The sequence below is a fragment of the Cupressus sempervirens genome, chromosome 7 (assembly GCF_028749045.1).
Source record: "Cupressus sempervirens isolate cs-2001-9-10 chromosome 7, ASM2874904v1, whole genome shotgun sequence".
In the NCBI taxonomy this organism is placed as follows: domain Eukaryota; kingdom Viridiplantae; phylum Streptophyta; class Pinopsida; order Cupressales; family Cupressaceae; genus Cupressus; species Cupressus sempervirens.
Genome location: NC_143124.1, coordinates 650,275,978 through 650,300,546, shown reverse-complemented (window position 1 = coordinate 650,300,546; position 24,569 = coordinate 650,275,978). Strand labels below are relative to the sequence as shown.

The 24,569-nt window shown below is 34.0% G+C and overlaps 1 protein-coding gene across 1 annotated transcript in view; it reads right to left on the bottom strand.

Annotated features, from left to right (window-relative positions):
- The window catches only part of SEH1H (Transducin/WD40 repeat-like superfamily protein), a 233,276-nt gene that overhangs the window by 185,420 nt on the left and 23,287 nt on the right, over positions 1-24,569 (bottom strand). The window contains exon 3 of the mRNA XM_089792422.1: positions 5,314-5,414. Coding sequence (XP_089648548.1) covers positions 5,314-5,414 — 101 coding nt within the window. The remainder of the gene's footprint in view (positions 1-5,313; positions 5,415-24,569) is intronic.

Here is a 24,569-nt window from a genome sequence, read left to right as displayed (position 1 = left end):
AGATTATTTCCACAGCAAGCCAATGGTGTAGTTTTTAAGTCAAGCTCATTGACCCATGTTTCATGAGTACTGATTCAACACGAATACATATGTCATGAGAATAAACAGAACACTTAGCACTTATTGGATCTAGGTGAAGCACCTAAACTTCCCAAGAGGTCACCCATCAATTGCATGGGCTTAGGGGGCTTCCTAGGAGGTCACCCATCAATTGAAATTATCTCCTAGTTATCAATTGATGAGCTTAAGGGGGCTTTCTAATGAATGGTTCATAAGGCACAATACTCGGTGAAGGTTTTGCAAATGGGTTTGCAAGTAGAGTGGGTTTTACCATGGAGGAAACTTCATAGTTAAGCGAGCTCAAGCTAGAGTAGCATCGAGATGGGTGACCTCCCGGGATGTCCCGGTGCTTCACCTATGTGAGCGTCACCTAGATCCAATGAGTGCTAAGTGTTCCATTTATTCTCATCAAAGATGGACTTGTGTTGAATCGCTACTCATGAAAACATGGGTCAATGAGTTTGACTCAAAAACTACACAGTTAAATGCTAATAGCAATATCACAATTTGACTTGTTGTGCAAACTACTCTTACTTATCAATTGATGAGCTTAAGAGGCTTTCTAATGAATGGTTCATAAGGCCAAACACTTGGTGAAGGTTTTGCAAATGGGGTTGCAAGTAGAGTGGATTTAACCATGGAGGAAACTCCATAGTTAAGCACACTGAAGCTGGAGTAGTACGGGTATGGGTTACCTTCCTAGAGATCCCGAAGCTTCACATTTGTGACCATCACCTATATCCAATAAGTGCGAAGTGTTCCATTTAATCTCATGACAGATGGATTTGTGTTGAATCACTACTCATGAAACATGGGTCAATGAGTTGACTCAAAAACTACACAGTTAAATCATGATAGCAATATCACAATTTGACTTGCAATGGGAATTATCTCCTACTTATCAATTGACGCGCATAAGGGGCTTTCTAATGAATGGTTCATAAGCACAACACTTGGTGAAGGTTTTGCAAATGGGGTTGCAAGAAGAGTGGGTTTAACCATGGAGGAAACTTCATAGTTAAGCGCACTCAAGCTAGAGTAGTAATGGGATGGGTGACCTCCCGGAAAGTCTCAGTACTGCATCTCTATGAGCATCACCTAGATCCAATGACTGCAAAGTGTTTAATTTATTCTCATGAGAGATGGATTCATGTTAAATCACTACTCATGAAACGTGGGTGAATGAGTTTCACTCAAAAACTAGACAGTTAAATGCTGATAGCAATATCACAAATTGACTTGCTATGGAAATTATCTCCTACTTATCAATTGATGAGCTTATGAGGCTTTCTAATGAATGCTTGATAAGGTACAACACTTGGTGAAGGTTTTGCAAATGGGGTAGCAAGCAGAGTGGGTTTAACCATGGAGGAAACTCCCTAGTTAAGCAAGCTCAAGATAGAGTAATACTGGGATGGGTGACCTCCTGGGGACTCCTGGTGCTTCACCCCTCTGAGCATCACCTAGATCCAATGAGTGCCAAGTGTTCCATTTATTCTCATGAGAGATGGATTTTTGTTGAATCACTACTCATGAAACATGGGTCGATGAGTTTGACTCAAAAACTACACAATTAAATCCTGATAACAATATCACAATTTGACTTGTTGTGGAAATTATCTCCTACTTATCAATTGATGAGCTTAAGGGGCTTTCTAATGAATGGTTCATAAGGCACAACACTTGGTGAAAGTTTTGCAAATGGGGTTGCAAGCAGAGTAGGTTTAACCATGGTGGAAACTTCGTAGTGAAGCGCACTCAAGATGGAGTAGTACTGAGATGGGTGACCTCCCGAGAAGTCTCGGTGCTTCACCTAGATCCAATGAGTGCTTAGTGTTCCATTTATTCTCATGAGAGATGGATTCGTGTTGAATCACTACTCATGAAACATCGGTCAATGAGTTTGACTCAAATGCTATACAGTTAAATCTTGATAGCAATATCACAATTTGACTTGCTATGGAAATTATCTCCTTTGAATTGAAGGATTGGTCAACAACCCAACAAATCAAACAGAAATTGTAATTGCTTGAGGACAAGCAATTTCGAGAGGGTAGGACTGTAATGACTCCCTCTAATAGTAAAATTCAATAATAAATAGTCCACATTTCTATTTGAAACAAATAAATAATTGGAGAAATTACAATGGTTAAACGTTTATAGATAGATCAATAATATATTGATTAAATTGCTAATTATATAGTTAAAACAATATTATCAACATAGCATAAATAAGTAATTGATAAAAATAATCAATAAATATATAAAAAAAGAAATCAAACAAATAATAATAATAACTTATTATTAATAATCTACACCAAATCAATCAATACATAAACTAAAATATTAATAATTCCCCCAACGCGTGATTCCAGTAACAAACATTAGGAGGACCCCACGAAATGCCGCATTGTCGATTGGAGGTAACATATATGTATGTGGTTGACATTAATGGCATCTCCCAAAAAAAGGGGGCAAAAACACCGAATGGTCTGACTAAAAGGAAATGAATTTAAAAAAAGAAGAAACCCAATGGTTTGCACTAAGTGGGTGATTGACATATGTTATCCATGGCTTTGTACAAAGAATGGCAAATAGCATAGAATACAAAAAGGAATAAAAACAAATACCAACCATATTAAGTGGAAAGTAATAAAGTTACCCAAAACATAGTAATAAGACAAAAGGACATCTCATGTGAATATATAAGAAATCATGTTCTTAGGTACTAATCTCGTAAAATAAATGGGAGTAACCGAGCATGTAATCTTATATCCAATGGTTCTCTTTGCAAGAGGCCTACTCTCTTACATTGTCAATCGCCATAGCTCTGCTAATATAATTCTTTCACAATTGATACAGCTTTGTTACTTCAAATAACAATAGTTACTTGTTTTCTTTACACAATCGCATTTATGTATGCATAGTCATGGGGTGATAAGAAATCCACTCGACTCTACCCCATTTCGATCTCAATTACATATCTTGGCAAGATCTGCTTTCTTAGTCGCCTATTCCAGCAACGTGTATCATTGATGGTGCAACCTTTCACCCCATGAGCCAAAGCAAGGGGCTACATTTCATAAGATCTCTGTCATGCTATTCATGACTCTTGCAATATAACCTCTGCAAGTGCTAAGGAGCCGACTAGATATCGCAGTCTCCTTTACCACAGGAATGCGGTAGTCTTACAAGTCATGCACTCTTCTTTTGATATTTTATTTATTGAAATTCGATATAAGAGATTTTGAATTCTTAGTTGGAAAGAGAAGGGAACCTTTGTTAATCATTGAAAGATTCTAGCCTAGAAGGAGCGACATTTACTTACTCGTGCTTGGCTGAATTTATATGTATATGAACTGAAGAACATGTTACAATCAAACATTGTTTTAAAAGAATCCAATTAGTGCAAGCTTATACAAAAGGCATCTTTAATATGCCTCTGAGCTAAGAGACAACACACTCAGGAAGAGGCAAATTTATAATTTTCAAAACACAACATGAATCTTTTATAATGCCATGGCCCAGGTAGGGCAGATGCATTGGCTGCAATTATAGATGCCTATACATCCACTCAGGGATTCATCTAGGAAGACCAACACGGTTGAATTGAAGGGTGTGAGATGGCAATCATTGAACTATGATTTATTCCTGCATGATAAAAGAGAAAGAACAATCAGTAACTTAAACAACTACTAAAAGATGTTTAAATTTGAATCAGCTCATGGTAGCCCAATGTTTAGATCTTGTTGTCTAGTCAAGTGGTGGAGTTTATACTCTAATACCAGGATGTTTAGTGATAGGACAGGGTGTCCCATGTCTATTTCCAGATAGGGAGGGCCTTTCTCAGTTGAGATTTTGTGGGGATATTTAAGGGTCCATGGTTGGGAGGATAAGCCCCTAACAATGCTTCTAATCTCCACCAAATGCCAAGGCTTGCAAAGGACAGAGATGACATGTACATTCAATATCTTCTAGTAATGCATATTTTACTTTTATGATATTTGTAATCTCAAGCTGAAGAAATGTTTAATGGTTAATATCGTTTAATCAGTTTCCTTTTAAATGTATAAGGAAATCAGTGAAATCGGTTGATTTTACAAATTGATCATGAAATCTAACTGCCTGTATGAGATAGACTTACTTGATAGTTGTATAATTGTCCTTCATTCATGTGAATATGAATATAAACGTATCTTTTATTTAGTTTTAATTATCATAATTAGAAATGGGAAAAAAAAATATGTTCAATGGTTTTGTTTGCTCTAAATGGTATTGTTTATTAAGATACATTGGTATAACTTTTGTGTCCTAAGCAGCATATATGGACTAACCTAGGTTTTTGCAAATGTTGCCCTAGACGAATTCCGATTTTGGAACTTAGGGTATTGCAAACTTAAAATCTTCAATTTAGTTTTATTTGATAATGCTTTCAATTGTTAGTTATGATATTTCAGTTAGACTGATTGTAACTGTTAATCTCTTTCATATGAACATGTAAAATAACTATTATAACTGCCTTCTCATGAATGTGAAGTAGTAATTGTATCTCAATGATATGCTAGTTGTTAGCTAAGGCCCGGGAAAAAGGATTGTTACACTCCCCCCTTCAAGTCTAGCCAGAAGAAACATGGTTTCAACAACCAAAGGAGAATACCAAGTAATGGGATGAAACTAAATTACACCAAGAGAATTAAGTAATTATAGTCAACCACAAACTGAATCCTTAATCAGTTTGGACTTTTGGAGTTCATCTTGGGTATATTGCTATTACTAGACATATATGCATGTAAAAAGTTATCGAAAAGTATGTTTTTCTAAAATGCCCCTGTAGTTAATTGTACATTTTGTATTTTTTATACTTAGAGATTGTTTTTCTTCCTATAAGAAATGAAAACTAACGAAGTAACTTCTCAAATGCTAAAGTTTGAGATTTATCTTCAGGTAAAAGTATTCCCAACATATTAAAAAAATGGTCTAAATCTTCAAGTAAAAGTATTCCCAACATATTAAAAAAATAGACTAACACCTGAAACTTAAGAAATTTTAAAAGAGATAAGAGCATGTTTTGCCTTCACGTTGTCATAAGAAACTTATAAATTCTTTATCATCGATTAAACCAAGTTTTCAAAAGGGAGGAAAGTATGCATACAGCATTAAATTCAATGTCCAATTTTACAAATTGTAAACTACATTTCTAGGATACTTTATTAAAACTTTCTTCTTAGAATGTAATTATGTGTATGTGCTTACCAATTTCAATCCCGATACGCAATTACCAAATTGGATATCCAATACCGGTACATTGTTGTCTTGAAAATGATTACACAATCTCCAATTGCATGATTCAGTGTCTGCCACAATCAAATAAATATAAGACATGTTTCCCAACTCAATATATAACAAACGACTAAGCTAATATATTACAATGTTCCAAATTCTTTTAAGGTAAAAAGGGAGCAATCCTTCTATTTTGATAGATCAACATTGATCATTTGTTCACTAAATATTACATTCAAAATTATTGCAATTAAACTTTTAGACTTCATTAACTAGCAACAAGTGAACGTAGTACCATAAAATGCAAACTGCTAAAATGTGACTGCTAGATAGTTAATCATACTTGTATGCAATACATGCTATGGAATATCTGACTTGAACTGTTTTTTCCTTTCTTTATACTAATCACCCATTTTTTCCCCTCTTCAATATATAACATTCATCAAAGAGGCTTGGACATGAAAAATGAGTGACTAGTGTTGAGTAGTATAAATTGGTTTCTGCAAATGTAATTATACTATCATTGTTATAGGTATGTTCCAAATGCAAATCTTAATCTCTTATAAATATAAGAGTAGGAGACATGTCTCTATGATTTATCATTATTAGTTAGTATATATTAACAATATAAATCATAATATGACATATGTATATATATAATATATATGTATAATATATATATTATATATATGTAGTAATTATAATATTACATATATATATAATATATTATATCAACATTGTATCTTATTTTAGGATAGATCTATTTGGTGGGGTGTTGAAGCTAATGGTAAACCTCTTGCATTAACCCAGAGTTGTTCCGCAAAAATCTGGAACAGATATGCCATTTCTGTTGTTGGTGATATTTTGGTTGACAATAGATTTGGGTTGTGAAATGAGATTGTTGGCAAGTTCAACATTCCTAATTCTCAAAAGAAGACTTATTCCATCATTGTTAAAGCTCTAGGAAATGTCTTTCATGGACATATTATGAATTCAAATCAGTTTGTGCAAAATATCAGATGGAAAGATGGCAATCATTTTAATAATGTTTCTCCTAGGCATATTTACAGAATGCTTAAAGATGATTGTTCTATTTTTGACAGGGTTAACCATGGCTGGGGGCTCAAGGTTTCAGTTGATAGATGGCCTTTTATCTTTTATTTTTACTGGCATTCTCGGTGTGAGCCTAAGAAATCTTGTTTTAGATGGTTGTTGCTTTTGAAGAAACTTGTTGTGGGTAATACTTTGCCTAATGATCATGATAGTCCTATTTTTTGTGGTGTTTGTTCTGTCCATGAGTCCTTTGAGCACCTTTTTTTTTAATGTACCTTTGTCAAGGGTGTTTGGGCTATTTTCTTAGGGTCACCCATAGTCTAGAATAGTAGGGCAGGTCTTTCCTAGAGTGAAGTGCTTGCTAGTTTTGTTAATGATTTTGATTTGAAAATGAACAGTTTTTGGTCTGTCTTTACTTGTGAAGTTCTTTGGTTTCTTTGGAAGGAGAGAAATGCAGAGATTTTTCAGAAGAGGAGACAACTTACTGAGTTTGGCCGTAAACTCGTACATTTTCAAATTATGTCATAGGTTGCTACTACTTTGGAAATGTCCAGGGACAGATTTTTGATGCTGATGCAAGAGGGACAGATCTTGATTCACGAAGATGATATTGTTTCATGTCAATATTTTGATATACACAAGGATATGCTCAAACAGAGAGAGATGGATAATCTTAACTAGTTTATTAAAGGTCTTAGTATTGGTGATAAAGTTAAATCTGGAAACTATATTTCTCATGATCATGTTGCAGATGGACAGAGTGGTTAGCCAAATATATGGGTTATTTTTTGATGTTTGGAAGACAGGCCAAGCTGGTTATACAGTTGTTTTTTGTATTAACTATCTTATAAATCTTGGTTCTGATAGTTGTTGTAATCAATTAAAAGGTACTACATGTTGTAAAGAATCAGTTTCATTTCTAGTATTCGTTTAGGGTGTATGCATATACCACCCGCTAAGCATATTTTGAAAATATTTTGTAAGATGCTCAGTGTGTTAAAAGAAATGTGATGTAACCAAGATGATTGCACTATGCTAATACAAATATATTGTATCTTATGATTAAATCAATCCGACTGTAGCTATAATCTTAACACTCCCTCTTAGCTAGGGAGGATTTGTTATGGAACACATTATGCTCTCAAGCATATGGAGATATATCATCTCAATGTGATATTCTTGAAATGGTATATTTAAGGATATCAAAATAAATCCATCAACACACACACACACATATCCAAATATATTAACATATATTACATATGGAATTTTTTTCAATTCACTATGAGGCTAAATTTCTCAACACTCCCTCTTTAGCAAAGAGAGAATTAAAGCAATTATAACACAAGATTTGAAAACCACCTTAAGTGTGGTCTATGATAGATTTAAGTTGTGGTGTCCGGCAAGATCCAGCCCAAAGAACCGTAACAAAATGATTTTCATGGTGTCTGGCAAAACCCGGCCTGAAGAACCATGATGAATTGATTATCAAGGTGTCCGGCAAAATCCGGCCTGAAGAACCATGATAAGTTGGTTATCAAAGTGTCTGACAAAATCTGGCCCAAAGAACCATGATAGCTCTTGCTCCAAGACATCCAACACATTTAGGTGCTACAAGTTAATATAGTGTATCTAGGAGATAGGTCAAACCATTGATACGGTCGTCACCTTACAATGGTTACCTTCTGGTTCATACGTTCGTTATCATGACTTCAAGCACTCGGGGACAACAACTTAATGAAGTCTGTCATGATAACAGGTCTACCATTTATAAGATCGTCAACTTACAATGGTTACTTTCTATTTATATATGTCAATGAAAGATCGTCACCTTCATTACATATCATATGTGAAATAGTAACCACCATGAACCCAGTCAGAGGGTGGTACAAAGGCTTTCACCTTAATTTTCTCTCACAGAAAAGAATGCATTACAACGAGTTTCACTTACAACTTCTCCTTATAGAGAAGATATCATTCACAAAGGATTGCACCTCAAAAAATTATCCTTCTGAACATCGATCCTAGGAAGTCAAGTCCTCTAGTTACTCCCTTAGAACTCTCTTCGCCTAAGGGTGTCTGTCGAACTCCCTCTGAATCTGATATCAATCTTCTAACTTTCTGGTGAGAAGTTGTTACTTCCCCATGATATACATAGGAGTAGGCCCATCAAAATCATGCAGTCATACACATGTATTTGTAGACTCCCTCTGAGTATCAATCTTCTAAGCTCCTGCGTTGCTTTTAGAAGAAGTGTCATACTCCCTCTTAATGTAGAAGAATCTCATAATCTCAATCATCAAAGATGTTCACTTCAAGAGCCTCATTTTATCCATCTTGATCATCAGGGTCTTAGGAGCTATTATCATTAGATTGAGTCTGCACAATATTAGATAGCATATGTAAAGTACCAACCTTCTTTTCCTGTAAGAATATCCTCAAACATAAAGGAAAAGATCAAGGCAAATAACCCTTATAGTATGTACAGAGTTACAAATGAGAAAAAGACTACAAAAAGTAGATAAATGTAAACGATAAGAATACTTTTCTGCACATGAATTATCAAAAATTGTCTTTTTAGATTATTTGAAAATGGAACATAACCCCTCTAAATAAGGTTCAAGTGGGAATGGAACATTGACTATTATTCCCCCAACAACATAAAATTTCTACTCATTCTTATATTGTTGAACAATTTTGCATCATATTCAAGTATGGAAAATTTCTTATTTATTTTGTCAATGTCAGTAGATCACTGCAAACTCTATACATAATATTCTTGCTAATAGAATATGATTACTCTTTCAATGTCAGTAGATCACTGCAAACTCTATACATAATTTTCTTGCTAATAGAATATGATTACTCTTTTAATCACACTTGCCTTGAATGATGACATATGGGGAATCAACTATTCATTATCATCAAAGATTGCTTTAAATGTAGATATCTATGCACACAAAATTAGTCACCAAGACTACCTAGATTTCCACATTGTTTACAAGAATGACTTGGATTGTTTATTAATTTAACTTTGCATAATAAAATTTGTATCTTTGAATAATTTACTACACATCTTCCATTTTTATGTCTTTCTCCTTTCGTAAAGAGAGGACTTCTTCTAAAAATGCATTCTTCTAAAGAAATGCATCCTTCCATTATGGATAACTTCTTATATGCCTCTCACTCTATATTGTTGGTCTTGCCTTATCTAACAAACAATAGTCTTCATAATTACAAATTATTCCATGAATATTAATCACAGCCTTTAACATGGTCCGAGTTTCTCATAGCCAACATGATAGTTTGTGCATCATTGCTGCGTTTGCTAATATATTATTGTGGTCTTCTATTTAAAATAATTTTTGCCTAAGGAATTTTTCTCCTCCTCCATTATATTCGCTCTTTTACCAATAATATTTTTAATTTTCTGACATGCCTGGTCTAAGTTGGTTAAGTTTTATATGCATTTGTGATCTCTGTTGGCAAAACATTATCAAGCCGGATCAAATAATTCCCATCTCAGCTGTGTTAATTTCATTATGAAGTCACCAAAGTTTATAACATTAGATACATGCCTCTATAGCTTCTTATCCAGTACCCAAAGCCTTTGTGACAAGTGCAAAATCTTCAATGAGCAAACTCAGTTGCTCACAACAAGCATGCATATTATATTCTTACACGAAAGGAATATATCCAGGTCTCATGACTTTCAACTAATACCAATTCATCACTCTGGAATGAAGAACCATGCAATTGAATAATGCAGTGCTCACTGTTTCAAAATTAACAACAGCTTGCATTTATAGGAAAGTTTCTAACCCTTCTCACTGCTCCATTCTATGTGTACATCTACAAACATTGTACATAATAAAACCATGCTTTCTAAGGAATATTTGCAACCCCTCTCTCACCTCTATATATTTACGGTGCCTCTCTCTTTCTTCTAGTTGTAGTTGTAGCATTTCAATGCTCAATCTCTCTCTCTCTCTCTCTGAAACTTCTCTGGACTCTTTCCATCTACATAACATTGGGGGTTTTTCTTTGTTTTTCCCCTTTAGGGCAAGTCCCCATGTTGTTGCTTAGCTTATTTCTGCTAGCAGCAGCTGCTTAACTTTTTCGAGGCATAATTTTGGAGCTGATGGCCCCATGAATGGAACATTTGCTGCTTATTTTCAAATAGTCTTCATAGAAATTATTTTGAAATTAGTTGTATTTCTTACAAATTATATATGAAGGTAAAATTGTAGGCAAATAAAAAAAGAGATGAAAAAAATGGTGAAGACACAAGACACTTTTCTCAATATACATTTGCTGCTATTTCCAGCCCCCCTTTTTTTTAAAAGGCCTATTTTCAATTTTTAAGCAGAAGCTGCTTCACAAAAATAGCAAAAGATTCCAAGGAATCCTTTCCTTATAATTAAAACTGCATGGGAATACTCCAGCTGCATAAAATTACGCATAAATTGCACTTAAGCAGTTGCATTGGAACATGGGGTTACAAATCTTCAAACAATTGCTCTGGATTAGTTAATTCTTGATTTTCCATGTTATTATTCATTCAGATGATATAAACTATTTTAATAGAGGAGAAAAGCATACTGTTAAATACCTCACATCAAAATTTTGGAGCCTAGAACCTTTAATCTCACTCAAACTCATTAAAAAATCAAATTAGATGAACAATCTTGTACTTTCGACATCACATTATAGATACCTTGCAAAGGCTTAATAAAATTTTGGTAATTACTTAACACATTGAGTTGCTTCTACAAAGACCGGCACTTACCTCAAATTCATTAGAGCCTTGGCCAGGTCTACATTGCTTAAACTTTGGCTAATAAATCTACAGTTCTCCACTACAAACTACAACTATTCAAATGCTTGGCTTGCAATAACACATTTCTTTGCATCCATTTGTAATTGTTATTTGAAGAATCACTCAATATGATTCAGATGTTTGTCTCACATAACTAAACATATCGATATCATTCCTTCAAACATTCTATGATAAACTAATAAATGGCTATCACAACTTGTTTACTTGTTTTACTTAAACATAAATTAAGATATTATAAATCTTGATAGAGACTATTAGAATAATAATTGATTACTAACTATCAATTTCAAATGCATTCTTAAATATGATTAGGTATATCCCAATAAGATACATATCATACATTACAATAATGTAAAATATTCCAAAACTGTTAAGTAACATGGATCGTTTCTGCAAATGTAATTATATTGCCATTGTTATAAATATTTTCCAAATGCAGATCCCAATCTCTTATAAATATAAGAGTAGGAGACATGTCTTGTAATTTTTCTGCAAATTCTGATAATAATAATGCTGATAAAGTACTTTCCTTATGTAGCAACTAATCTTGAGATATTCTGGACTTAATATGATCGATCTACGAAGGTTTGAATTAAATCTGTAAATTTTTATATATCTCTGCAAGAAATCGCTGAGGGCAGATTGCTAGGAGCAGACTTGAGATTGTACTGTGTGTTTTTTATCCATAGCCTTACCCTACCTTTATAATAGACCCAAGGGACTTGTCCTTTCACAAACAAATCCCTTTGCCTAGGTTGGCCCTATTTGCAAATGCAACCTTTTAATTCAAATCGGTGCCCAAGAGCAAACTAATGTTTGGTAAAATTAACCACATTAGTTAGGTTACAAGATGCATTTAGTCATCTATTTAGAGATCATCGATTTGACTAAAAGGGAGGAATTGCAAACAAAACAATTTTATAAAGAAGAAACATGTTTTTCGAATATGTTCAATCAGAGAAATCAGAACATTATTTTATCACAGTTACTTAGAGAATTACCACTCCCTCTTAACTTGATAATAATAATGAGAGATAACATATCTAGCAACATCGATTACAATGACTAAGCATAGATTTGTACTCTATATCTATCTGAATCTTCTAAGCATGTTGTATCATTGTACACATGATACTTTGTCATATTACTATAACTATAATATGACTTATCACTTATACTTGTGATAACAATATTACATGGAATGCAATACACAGGATAAAATCCGGAGAATGATAAAATTCTTCTTTTATCCAAGTTGTGACTCATAGGCACTAACAAGCCTACATCACAATATGATCCTGAGTTAAGATCTGTCAGTACACGGGATAAAATTCAAAGAATGATTAAATTCTTCCTTTATCCAAGTTGTGACTCACAGGCATAAAAATGTCTATATCACAACGTGATCTTGAACTCATCCAGATCTGCCAGTAGTTCTCTATTGTTTAGTACATTATCTCAGAGATCGTCATCTCTCATAATGTCTTTTATACAAGTGTTCATTATCTTAGAGATCGTCACCTCTTAGATAATGAATACAACTAGTGAAGCCCATAACAATCAATAGCCTGACAATAATAATTTTAACACAAAATTATTTCATTAATAATTAAAGAATACAGATGAATTATAAAATTCAACCATACCCAAGTCCTTTTCTGAAGTGATCTATCTTCACTCGCGAGAGAGGTTTGGTAAAAGTATCTATTGTCTGATCTACAGTGCAAATGTATTCTAGCTTGACAATTTTCCTGTCTACCATATCTCTTACATAATGGTAAGGAATTTCGATATGATTGGATTTGTCATGAAAAACTAGATTCACGGAAAGCTTGATGCAACTCTGATTATCACAATGAATGATAGTGGAATTCATGGGTTGATCAAATAATCCCACAAGTAACTTTCTAAGCCAAACTGCTTCCCTAGAAGCCATTGCAACTGCAATGTATTCAGCTTCTGCGGAACTCTGTGCTAATGATGACAGCTTTCTGCATATCCATGATATCCTAAAGTGCTTTTCCTATTAGTAACACTTCCAACCCACTCTCTGAGTTTGTGAATCCATGCAACTCCAAGTCAACTTTCTTATACTTGAGCCCAAGGTTAAGAGTGCCTTGTAAGTATCGCATAATGTGTTTGACTACAACTAGGTGAATCTCCTTTGGCTCACACATTAATTGACTTAAGGCATTAATACCATAGCAAATATCAAGTCTTGTATTTACCAAGTACATGAGAGACCCAATCATTTGTCTGTAAAGAGTAGAATCTACAGAGGGTGATTCTACAGCTACTTCCTTAAGTTTATATAGATTAGTCTCCATTGGTGAAGACATAGGCCTGCGGTTCCACATACCAAATCTCTTTAAGATGTCTAATGTATACTTTCCTTGATTAAATATGATGCTATTAGAGTTTTGTCATACTTCCGGTCCTAGGAAGTAATGAAGAAGTCCTAAATCTTTCATTTCAAATTCATTGATTAGATCTTTCTTGCATTGATCTATAAAGATGATCATCACCTATTATTAGTAAATCATCAACATATAGTATCAAAAGTATCATCTCATCTTTATCCCTTTTATAATAGAGATTTGGATTAGCTACATTCTTGGAGAATCCTAAACAGGTGAGATACTTATCGATTCTTTCATACCATGCCCTTGGAGCTTGTTTAAGCCCATAGAGAGCTTTCTTGAGTCTGCAAACAAAGATTTTAAGATTATGAGTTTAAAATCCGTCAGGTTGTTCCAAATATACCTCTTCTGTAATCTTTCCATTCAGAAATGTTGTTTTCACATCCATTTGATGTACTTTCCATCCCTTTGATGTTGCAATAGCTAGGACTACTCTTACAGAGGTGTATCTGGCAACTATAGCAAAGGTTTCTTCATAATCAATTCCCTCCTTTTAAGAGAATCCTCTGGCTACGAATCTAGCCTTATATTTTTCAATGCTACCGTCAGCAACATGCTTGATCTTAAATATCCACCTAGAAGAAACAACAGATTTTCCCTCAGGCCTTGGAACAATTTCCCAAACATCATTCTTAATTCATGGCATCCTTCCAAGCTGTATGTTTGATAGCATCTGAAACATTTGTTGGTTCTGATTTAGATAAGTCACTCATATTTGCTGCATAGTTAGAGAATATTTTGGGTCTTTCACTCTCTCTGAAGGTTCCAGATGGTGCAGCAAAGTCTTGTGCTTCCTCTACAGTCTTAATAGCCCAAAGAGGTCTTTTCTTAGGATTTAGAGTTTCCTCAAGATTAAGGTTTTGAATCTCACCTTCAATTTCTTTAATGTTCTCCCTCAGAAACTCAGGATCATGATTTTCTTCATGATTTTCTTCAGAACTAAATATATGTGAGGGGTCTTCAGAACTTAGGGCTCTATTGAATGCAAGCTCTCCTTCAAAGATAGCATCTCTACTAAGTTCAATGTTCTTCTAACCAGGTATGTAAATTCTATATGCTTTAGAGGTTTCACTATACCCGACAAAAATGTCTTTCCTTCTAGAGGGTTTGAACTTAGTTCTCTTTTCTTTTGGAACATGCATGTATACAAGGCACCCAAATATCCTAAAAATGACTTATATTTGGTTTAACCTTAGAAAAGACTTCTTCAGGAGTTTTATCTCTAAGGTGAGAGTGAGGACTTATGTTTTGAATATAGACAGCAATACATGAGGCTTCTGCCCAAAGATAAGATCCTAAGTTTTGATCAAGAAGCATAGCTCTTGTCACTTCTACAATTGTCCTATTATTTCTTTTTGCTACCCCATTTTGCTGTGGATTATAAGGAAAAGTACACTCCCTCTTAATTCCTGCTTCTTTACAAAAAACTTTAAACAAATCGGAAGTATATTCCCCTCCATTATCAAACCTAAGAGTTTTAATTTCGTGTCCTGATAGGTTTTCAGTTAAGGATTTGAATTCTTTAAATCTCTTAGGATTTTTTCTAATTCTTTACATTTTAAAAAGTAAATCCATGTTTTCCTAGAGAAATCATCTATAAAAAGTATATAATACAAGAATCCTCCAAGAGAAGGAACAAACATAGGTCCACATAAATTTGAGTGGACTAATTTTAAAACATTGTTAGATTTTCTAGTGCTATTTTGAAATGGACTTTTGGTGTTCTTACCTAGTGCACATCCTTTGCATATGCTTGAATGATCTTTATTTAACTTAGGTAAACCAGTAACCATCTTCTCCATAGTGGATAAAGCTTTGAAGTTCAGATGCCTTAACCTTCTATGTCACACTTCGTTTATATCAGCATCTTCATGGATTAAGACTTGAATGGGTTCTATATTTAATTCATACAAGTATCCCTTTCTTTGACCAATCAACTTTGATTTCTTAAATGAAGAGTTCTTAGACTAGGTCATTACTTTACCATCCATGAATGCAACCTTATGTCCATCATCTTCAAGTGTTGTAACAGAGATTAGATTCCTCTTGATTCCTGGTACATAGAGTACTCTTTTGAGATGAAGAGAAATACCCGACTTCATTTTCAAGGTGCAGTTCCCAATTCTTTTGACAAGATGAGTGGAATTATCACCTATGGTAACTTCGTCATTAGCTTCTTCTGATATTGAGTCTAGTACTTCTTTGTATCTTGTAATGTGACGAGATCATCCACTATCAATTATCCATGATTTGCTTGATACTTGACTTGATAGCGTTGAATACATTACATAGTTCTCAGGATCATAATTTTCCTCTTTCTTAGTAATGATTGTACAATTTACTTGCTACTTTGTATTCTCTGGGCAATTTTCTTTATAGTGTCCAAGTTTCTCACATTTAAAGCATTTGACTTTGGATAAATCTCTCTTAGGTTTGTCATTTCTTTGATGAGCCTTCTTCTTCTTGAAGTGCTTCTTCTTAGGTTTGTAGGAATTTGTGTTAAGAACATGAAGTTCATCATCTTTAGTTTTCAATTTCCTTCCTTTCTCGAGTTGCCTAGATTCTTCTTGAAAGCAATCTCCTTTAAGTCTATTGAAGTCTGAAAGTTTGTCTCTAGCACTTACTCCTTGTGAGAATATTTCCATGAATCTGATAATCCATCTATTGCCATTAATGTTAGTTTTTTATCATCAATTATGTACTCAATGCTTGTAAATTCATCTCTTAGAGTAGCCACCCTTAGGAAGTATGAATTCATAGATTCTCCCTTCCTTATTTTTATATGATTTAGTTGTCATTTTAGTGAAAGGGTTCTAGTTGCATTATTAACCTCATATGCATTTATTAATGCACTCATCATATTGAATGTTGTCTAATGTTTCATTAGCATAGGTACTATTTCATTTTTAACTCCATCTAATATGATTTTCATGGCTTTCCTGTTTCCTTTGATCTAGTTAGTTTTATAAGGATCAGCATCAGGTTGCTTGGATTCCTTATCAACAAACTGTGTTACATCATTTTTTTCAAGAGCCATCATAATTCTAAATTTCAATGCAATGAAGTGGTCTTTTCCATCAAACCTATCTTTGTGTCTGATTGCATTGGCCATTGTAGGTAGAAGGATGTTGCTAGATATGTTTTAAATCTAAGTCAAGGTTCGACTACCAGAGCTCTGATACCATGTAAATTTTCTACAATTTCTGATAATAATAATGTTTTTTGACAATTTGCTTCTGGATTTGATTGTGTTTATTATTTTTTTAGCATCAACGTTTCGGATCACACTCTGTGGTCCATCATCAGGATGAGAGAATGCAAGAATGAAAAAATGTGAGCTGATCCAGCTAGTGCAGGGGTTAATAAAGGGAGAAGGTAGGCAAGAAGTGAGGTGGACAGAAAAAAGCTTGAGGGTAGGACCCACGGGAGAGAGAAAGAAGAAGAAGCATTGAAAACAAGGAGTACAAAAATGACAAAACCCCAAAGGAAAAAAGAGATAAAATTAAAAGAACTTAATTGAGAGTAAACGAAGGAGTCTCCCAAGTAATGAATTAGAGAAAATAAATAGTAAAAAACAAAGCAATCTAGAGGCAAAAGCAAGTAAAAAAGAAAAAGAAAAGCGTTAAAAAGACAGGAGATATAATAAATATATGTATGCGTATATGAAAATATAAATATAAATACTATTAAAGGAAATTAATACTAAATACTGGTACAAATATGACCTAATAATAACGATATAAATAAAGAATAAATAAGACAACTATTGAGGTAAAAAATGAATAAATAAATAAATAAATTTAAACAAATAAAAATCAGTGAGGAGGAAAAGACGAGAAAAAGCGAACAAAGGAAGAAGAAAAGGGGGACCAAGACTAGAAAGTACAAGAAGGGGGAGGCTGAGGCGGAGAACAAAAAGGGGGGGGAGGGGGGGGGGTTTAGAGCCACGACATAAAGGAAAGCATACACAAGAGGCAAAGGAGCGAGCACGACCAGGGAAGAAGAGAGGAGAAAGGACAGGGAGGGGGGATGCTCAAGGGCAGTGATGACTATCCAGCGAACTTAATAATGGTTGCCAAGACTGGCTCAAGGACCATCCATCCTCTCGATTGAGATTAAGGGGATGGTGGTGAATTTCAATGGCTTCCATTAACTTCCTCTTGAAGTAGTTATCTTCCTTGACAAGGATTTGGGTGCTCTCGAGACAAATGTGGTGTTTGGTTGCAGATGAGTGCTCTGCTAGAGCAGATTTTTGGACTCTTTCATGTTTGATGTCTGCACCATGCTCCCTAATTCTAGTCTGGAATGAGCGACCTGTTTCTCCTATGTAGGCTACACCACAAGAGCAAACAATCAAAAAAGTCTAATGGATTGTGGAAACCTATTCAGATTGAATAATAATGTTGATAAAGTACTTTCCTTATGTAGCAACTAATCTTCAGATATTCTGAACTGAATATGATCGATCTAGGAAGGTTTGAATTAAATCTGTAAATTGTTATATATCTCTACAAGAAATCGCTCAGGGTAGATTGCTAGGAGTCGTCTTGAGATTGTATTGTGTGTTTTCTATCCACAACCTTACTCCCCCTTTATAATAGACCCAAGGGACTTGTCCTTTCACAAACAAATTCCCTTGCCTAGGTCGGCCCTGTTTACAAATGCAACCTTTTAATTCAAATCGATGCCCAAGAGCAAACTAATGGTTAGTAAAACTAACCACATTAGTTAGGTTACAAGATGCATTTAGTCATCTATTTAGAGATCACCGATTTGACTAAAAGGGAACAATTGCAAACAAAACAATTTTATAAAGAAGAAACAAGCTTTACAAATTTGTTCAATCAGAGAAATCAGAACATTAATTTATCACAGTTACTTAGAGAATTAACATGTCTCATAAAGAGACATGTCTCTATGATTAATCATTATTAATTAATATATATTAATAATATAAATCACAATATAACAAATGTATTATATATAATATATGTGTAATATATAATATAATATATATTTATTATATTTTATATATATGTCGTATGTATATCAACATTGTATTTTAAGATTAAATCAATCGGACTGTAGCTATAATCTTAACACTCCCTCTTAGCTAGGGAGGATTTGTTATGGAACACAATATGCTCTCAAGCATATGGAGATATATCATCTCAAAGTGATATTCTTGGAATGGCATATTTACAGATATCAACATAAATCCATCAACACACATAAATATTACATATGAAATTTGCTTCAATTCAACACTCCCTCTTTAACAAAGAGAGAATTAAAGCAATTATAATATAAGATTTGAACACCATCTTAAGTGTGGTCTATGATAGATTTAAGTTATAGTGTCAGGCAAGATTTGGACCAAAGAACCATAACAAATTGATTTTCATGGTGTCTGGCAAAATCCGGCCCAAAAAACCATGATGAGTTGATTATCAAGGTGTTTGGCAAAATCTAGCCCGAATAACCAAGATAACACTTGCTCCAACACATTTTGGTGTTAGGAGATAGGTCAACTATTGATAAGATCATCACCTTACAATAGTTACCTTCTATTCATTATCATAACTTCCGACAATCCGGGACAAGTTAATATAGTCTGTTATGATAACAGGTTCAGCTATTGATAAGATCGACACCTTTCAATAGCTCCCCTCTAAATATATACACCAATGAAAGATCGTCACCTTTCATGACATAATCACAACAACATCATGTAGTAACTCACATGATATCCACCATGAACCAAGTTAGAGGGTGGACCCACCATAGCTACTACTAGAGGGTGGAACAAGGGTTTTCACCTCAGACTTCCCTCTCACAGAGGAGAGCACATTACAAAGAATTTCACTTAGAACTTCTCCTCGTAGAGAAGATATCATCCACAAAGGATTGCATCTCAAAATTTCTCCCTCTGAACAATGATCTTGGGAAGTCAGGTCCTGTAGTTACTCCCTTTGAGATTCTCTTCACCCAAGGATGCCTCTCAGAGTCTCTCTAAATCTCATATTAATCTTTCAACCTTCAGTGATAAATTGCTATTTCCTCATGATGTATATATGGGTAGGCCCATCAAAATCATGCAGTCACATACATGTATTTTTAGACTCCCTCTGAGTATCAATCTTTTAAGCTCCTACATTGCCTTCAAAGAAGTGTCATACTCCCTCTTAATGTAGGAGAATCTCATAATCTCAATCATCAAAGATGTTTTCTTTAAGAGCCTCACTTTATCCATCTTGATCATCAAGGTCTTTGGAGCTACTATCATTAGATTGAGTCTGTACGATATTTGGTAGCATATGTAAAGTACCACCCTTCTTTTCCTATTAGAATATCCTCAACATAAAGAAAAACATCAAGGAAAATAACTCTTATAGTATGTATAGAATTACAAATAAGAGATAGAGAGACTACAAAGAGTAGATAAATGTAAAAGATAAGAATACTTATCATCACATGAATAAGAATACTTATCAACACACAAAGATTCAAAAATTGTCTTCTTAGATTGTTTGAGAATGGAACATGTCCCCTCTATATAAGATTCAAGTGGAAATGGAACATTGACTATTATTCCCCCCACAATGTAAAATTTCCACTCATTCTTATATTGTTAAACAATTTTGTATCAAATATGACAACTGCCTTCTAAGTTCCAACTTGCACTTTTCGTCCATTAAAGGTCCAAACATTCATTTAGCTTAGTAGTAGAAATAAACATGTCCTTCCATTTTCTCAAACTTGTCCACAATATGCCAATATCTTGATTTAGTATGGGTCCACAATATGCCAATATCTTAATGGGATAGGCCCATTAAGGTCATACAATCACAGACAAGGACTTTTGAACTCAATCATCTACACTCCTCATCCAAAGTTGCCTTTGATGAATGTCATACTTTCGCTGAATCTGATATGATCACGATCTTCAAGGATCAATTGAAATATATGCTCTATCCACTCCTTCAGACAAATGTGTCAAACTCCCTCTGAACATCAAGGTTGCCTCTTAATAAAATGTCACTCTCTCTTAATCTCAGTCTCCCTCTTTTTCTTGCAAGAATGTACTCGGAGAAAAAAAATCAAGGCACATATGTAATAACCCCAACAGTTTATAACTCCTTCAAACACCAAAAATCTTTATACTTCAGTTGTTTGACATTTCGTCAAACACTTTGCAAGCAAGCTCTGATACCACTGTAATGACCCTGCTCAAAATCCGACTTTAAAATGCTGATTGAAGGCTCGAAGAATTTTGTCAAACACTTTGCATACAAGGGGTCGTATGACTGATATAACTTTTCAGATTGCTGCAATGACTCTTGTTTTGATTTGCATCAAAGAGAATGCTTACAAAAAAAACTCCAGATTGTTTAAACAATGACCTAACATGAATGTGCAACTAATTTTGACAATATTCAATACAAATATGAGACTTAACTACTTGCAATATGCAGCTACACCAACTAGTGATTATGACAAATACTTTGGATGCAACCTAAGATGGCATTAATGCACTTACAACCAAGTGTCATTAATATAAACACTTAGTATGCAAAATTATACCATTATTTATGCTAAAAAGAGAACTTACAGCCAATTGACATTTTGTCAAACAATTGGCATGCAAACTAATAAATTGATCATCAAACTCTAGGTTTGCAATATAGATAGTCTAAAAATTACAATTTCAATTGTAAAATCCTAGCCTTCCTTTGATACCAATAATGCCAAATGGCAAACAAAGACAAGTACAATATGAAATTAGTGAAGTGCTGAAACTATATTTTTGTACTCAGCTGAAAACCTACATTTCTCAAAAAATATGCCAAATGAGAAGTGAAGAACCTGATTGTAGATGGCTGTAATAATTTTCTACAATGCTGCCCCTTCTGCTTTGCTTTTTTTCGATCTGCTTTTTCCACTTGCTTTTACTGGATTTGCTTTTTTTCGTTTTTGCTTTTTCGAACTGCTTTTTCGGATTGCTTTTTTCGGAGCTGCTTTTTTCGGACTGCTTTTTCCGCCTGCTTTTTTCGGGTCTGCTTTTTCGGCCTGCTTTTTTCGGACTGCTAAAAATTGCCTCCTGAAATGCTGAAAATGGCCTTAGGCCCAATGATGCCCTAGCTGAAGTGACTGAAGTATCACCTCCAAATGTGCAACCCTTCAGAAGATATTTCACTTCCTCAGTTATGCTAATCCAAGGGAGTTTTCGTTCCCAAAGATCAACTGACTATCTGAAACCACTTGGCTCCACAATAGACTATGTGACTGAATCACAATTTGATGTCAAGAGAGAAATAAACAACTGGATGATTAGAATGAAGCCCGGGGTGCCTATTTATTCTTTTTTCTCCACTTTCTCCAAAAACTTCTAGAACATTATTTTATTTTATCTATTAAGTGACTTTATAAAATATTTTATAATTCAAGTCACTTTATTAAATTAATTAATTATAAAGTTACCTTTTAATATTTATTTATTTGATAACTTTATAAATAATTAACTTAATATCACTTATTTATTTAATTAAAATAATTAATTAGTCATCCTCATAAAATATTCATTATTTTGGACAACCTAATTAATTAAATTAATTAAATCAAATTGCCTCCAAAATGGGGACATGACAACATAGCTCTTAAACAACATATAGAAATAAGAGAGAGGCCAACACAATACTTAAGGATAATTTTGCATAATGATAAAAGATCATTCTAATGTAACATAGATAAAGATATAATTGAAAATATACTTTGAAGTTTGAATATATATATATATATATATATATATATATATATATATATATATATATATATATATATATATATATATTCATTCAATCTTTTAAATATATATCTTTAATCTATGTTTTCACATATTATTACTTTATATACATATGCAATCATTATATATATATATACACACACACACACACACACACACACACACACACACACATATATCTAATTATATTCTATTAAATATCAAAGAGAATAGTCCTTAACATAATCATACATTTTCTTTAATGTGAAGCTCACCTTGTTACCGACGTAAGAGAGCCTGATATTTAATCTCACTAGTTGCTACTATTGAGGAACCAAGAATCAATAGCATTGGTGGGTTTTATTGCACTTCGAACAAACCCACCAAACCCTCTATTAATGTGTGAATGTTTCCAAACTGATACCAAATAACGTATCGAGTATTTCATTTATATATATATATATATATTTGGTTTTTTTTTTTTTTGCACCCTTTGTCTCATATTAGATATTACATATTGTTCTTTTGGTGGGACCACATTGCCCACGTTGCAGCCACATCTAGGGAGGAGGTGCTACTAAATTTGACACCGTACATGAAAGTTTGTCTCCTCCACACGGTGATAATAACCTAATTACATATCAATATATATAAAATTCAAACCGTATGAAGTTTGTTTGACACTTCCAAACCAATATGAAAGGGATTCAAATTTTGAAGAGGATTAGTGCCTGTGCATATACAAAAGCCAATGTGAACAACTCATCTTCTTCTGGTACTCAGTTATTTGAGGTATCTGGCCATAGAGGCTTTCTGCCAGCCGTGAATCCTCTATTTCATCTCTCACATCCACAATTCAGTCCATGGGAGGAAACTCTACACAACCTCCCTAGGTTGCTTGCTGCCTTCAACCATGGTCAAAAGCTCCGCCAAACCATACAGAAATTACCTCCATTTTCTTACCAGCAATTGTTAGTAGAAGGGGACTCAAAGATTTGGAGAGGAATGTTGGTTTTGGCATTCCTTGCACACACTTATATATGGGGCACTCCATCTCCGATAAGTGTGCTTCCCAGTAAATTGACAATTCCATTCTGCAAGGTTTCTTCAAGCCTGGGAATGCCTCCCATAATGTATATTCACTTCATATTTGCATTGCCTTAACAAGACATAACATCCTCGTTAATGTTTCGCTTCAATGATACTGTTTTGCAGGTACGGTTCATCATATAGAGCCATGACTTAGAGAAGTGAATAAGATAATTAAGATTATATTTGATATCGATTCATAAAAGGTGCATATGCTAAGGGAAAGGCAAGTCAACAATTAGGGATAAAAACAGTGTTAAATGTATTATGGCAGAAATCACTAAAAGGAGAGTAATTTCCTTAACAGTGATCCAAAAAGAACCAAAAAGTGAGCTTAAGAAGGATGGTTAATGTAGAAGCATTGTTAAAGAGAATACAAGCTATAGGGGTGCAATTTAGTTAAACAAGGAGTTGTGATTCTTTATGAAGACGCATCCCACTTTTAATCAATATATCCCTAACACCTCCATGTAAAGACATGAAGATACAAAAGAAGAATGTAGAAGGAAAGGGAGATAAGTGTAAGAAATTTATTTTAAAAAATAAGACTAAACCGCGTGCTCAAATTGAGCCACAGACTTGTAAGCCATGGATGCACGATTCCTAAAGAGATTGTAAAGCAGAAACATCATTGTAAGAACATCACATAGGCAACAAAATCTATATCAAAAACAGTTATAAAGAGGGTCAGTTTGGCTATAATATCAAAACATCCTTTGAGTCAGGGATTAGATCATCACATAAATCAGACTAACAAGATCAAGTACATGTGATACATCCTAGCCACCATTAGAGTCAGAATTAGATCATCATATAAATCAGATTAAAAAGATTAGGAACTGCAATACATATATCAATTAAAGATTGTTGGAAGAGCAATTATACTTGTAATTCATATGATCCTTGAAAAAGAAATTAAGACTCATCAGGCGTCTTTAGATTGGAATATCCATATGTTGTGTTTATCCTGCATATTATCAGCAGGTTGCTATCTTAAGCAATTTCAATTATAATTTATTGCACCATAATACCTTCGATTCATATA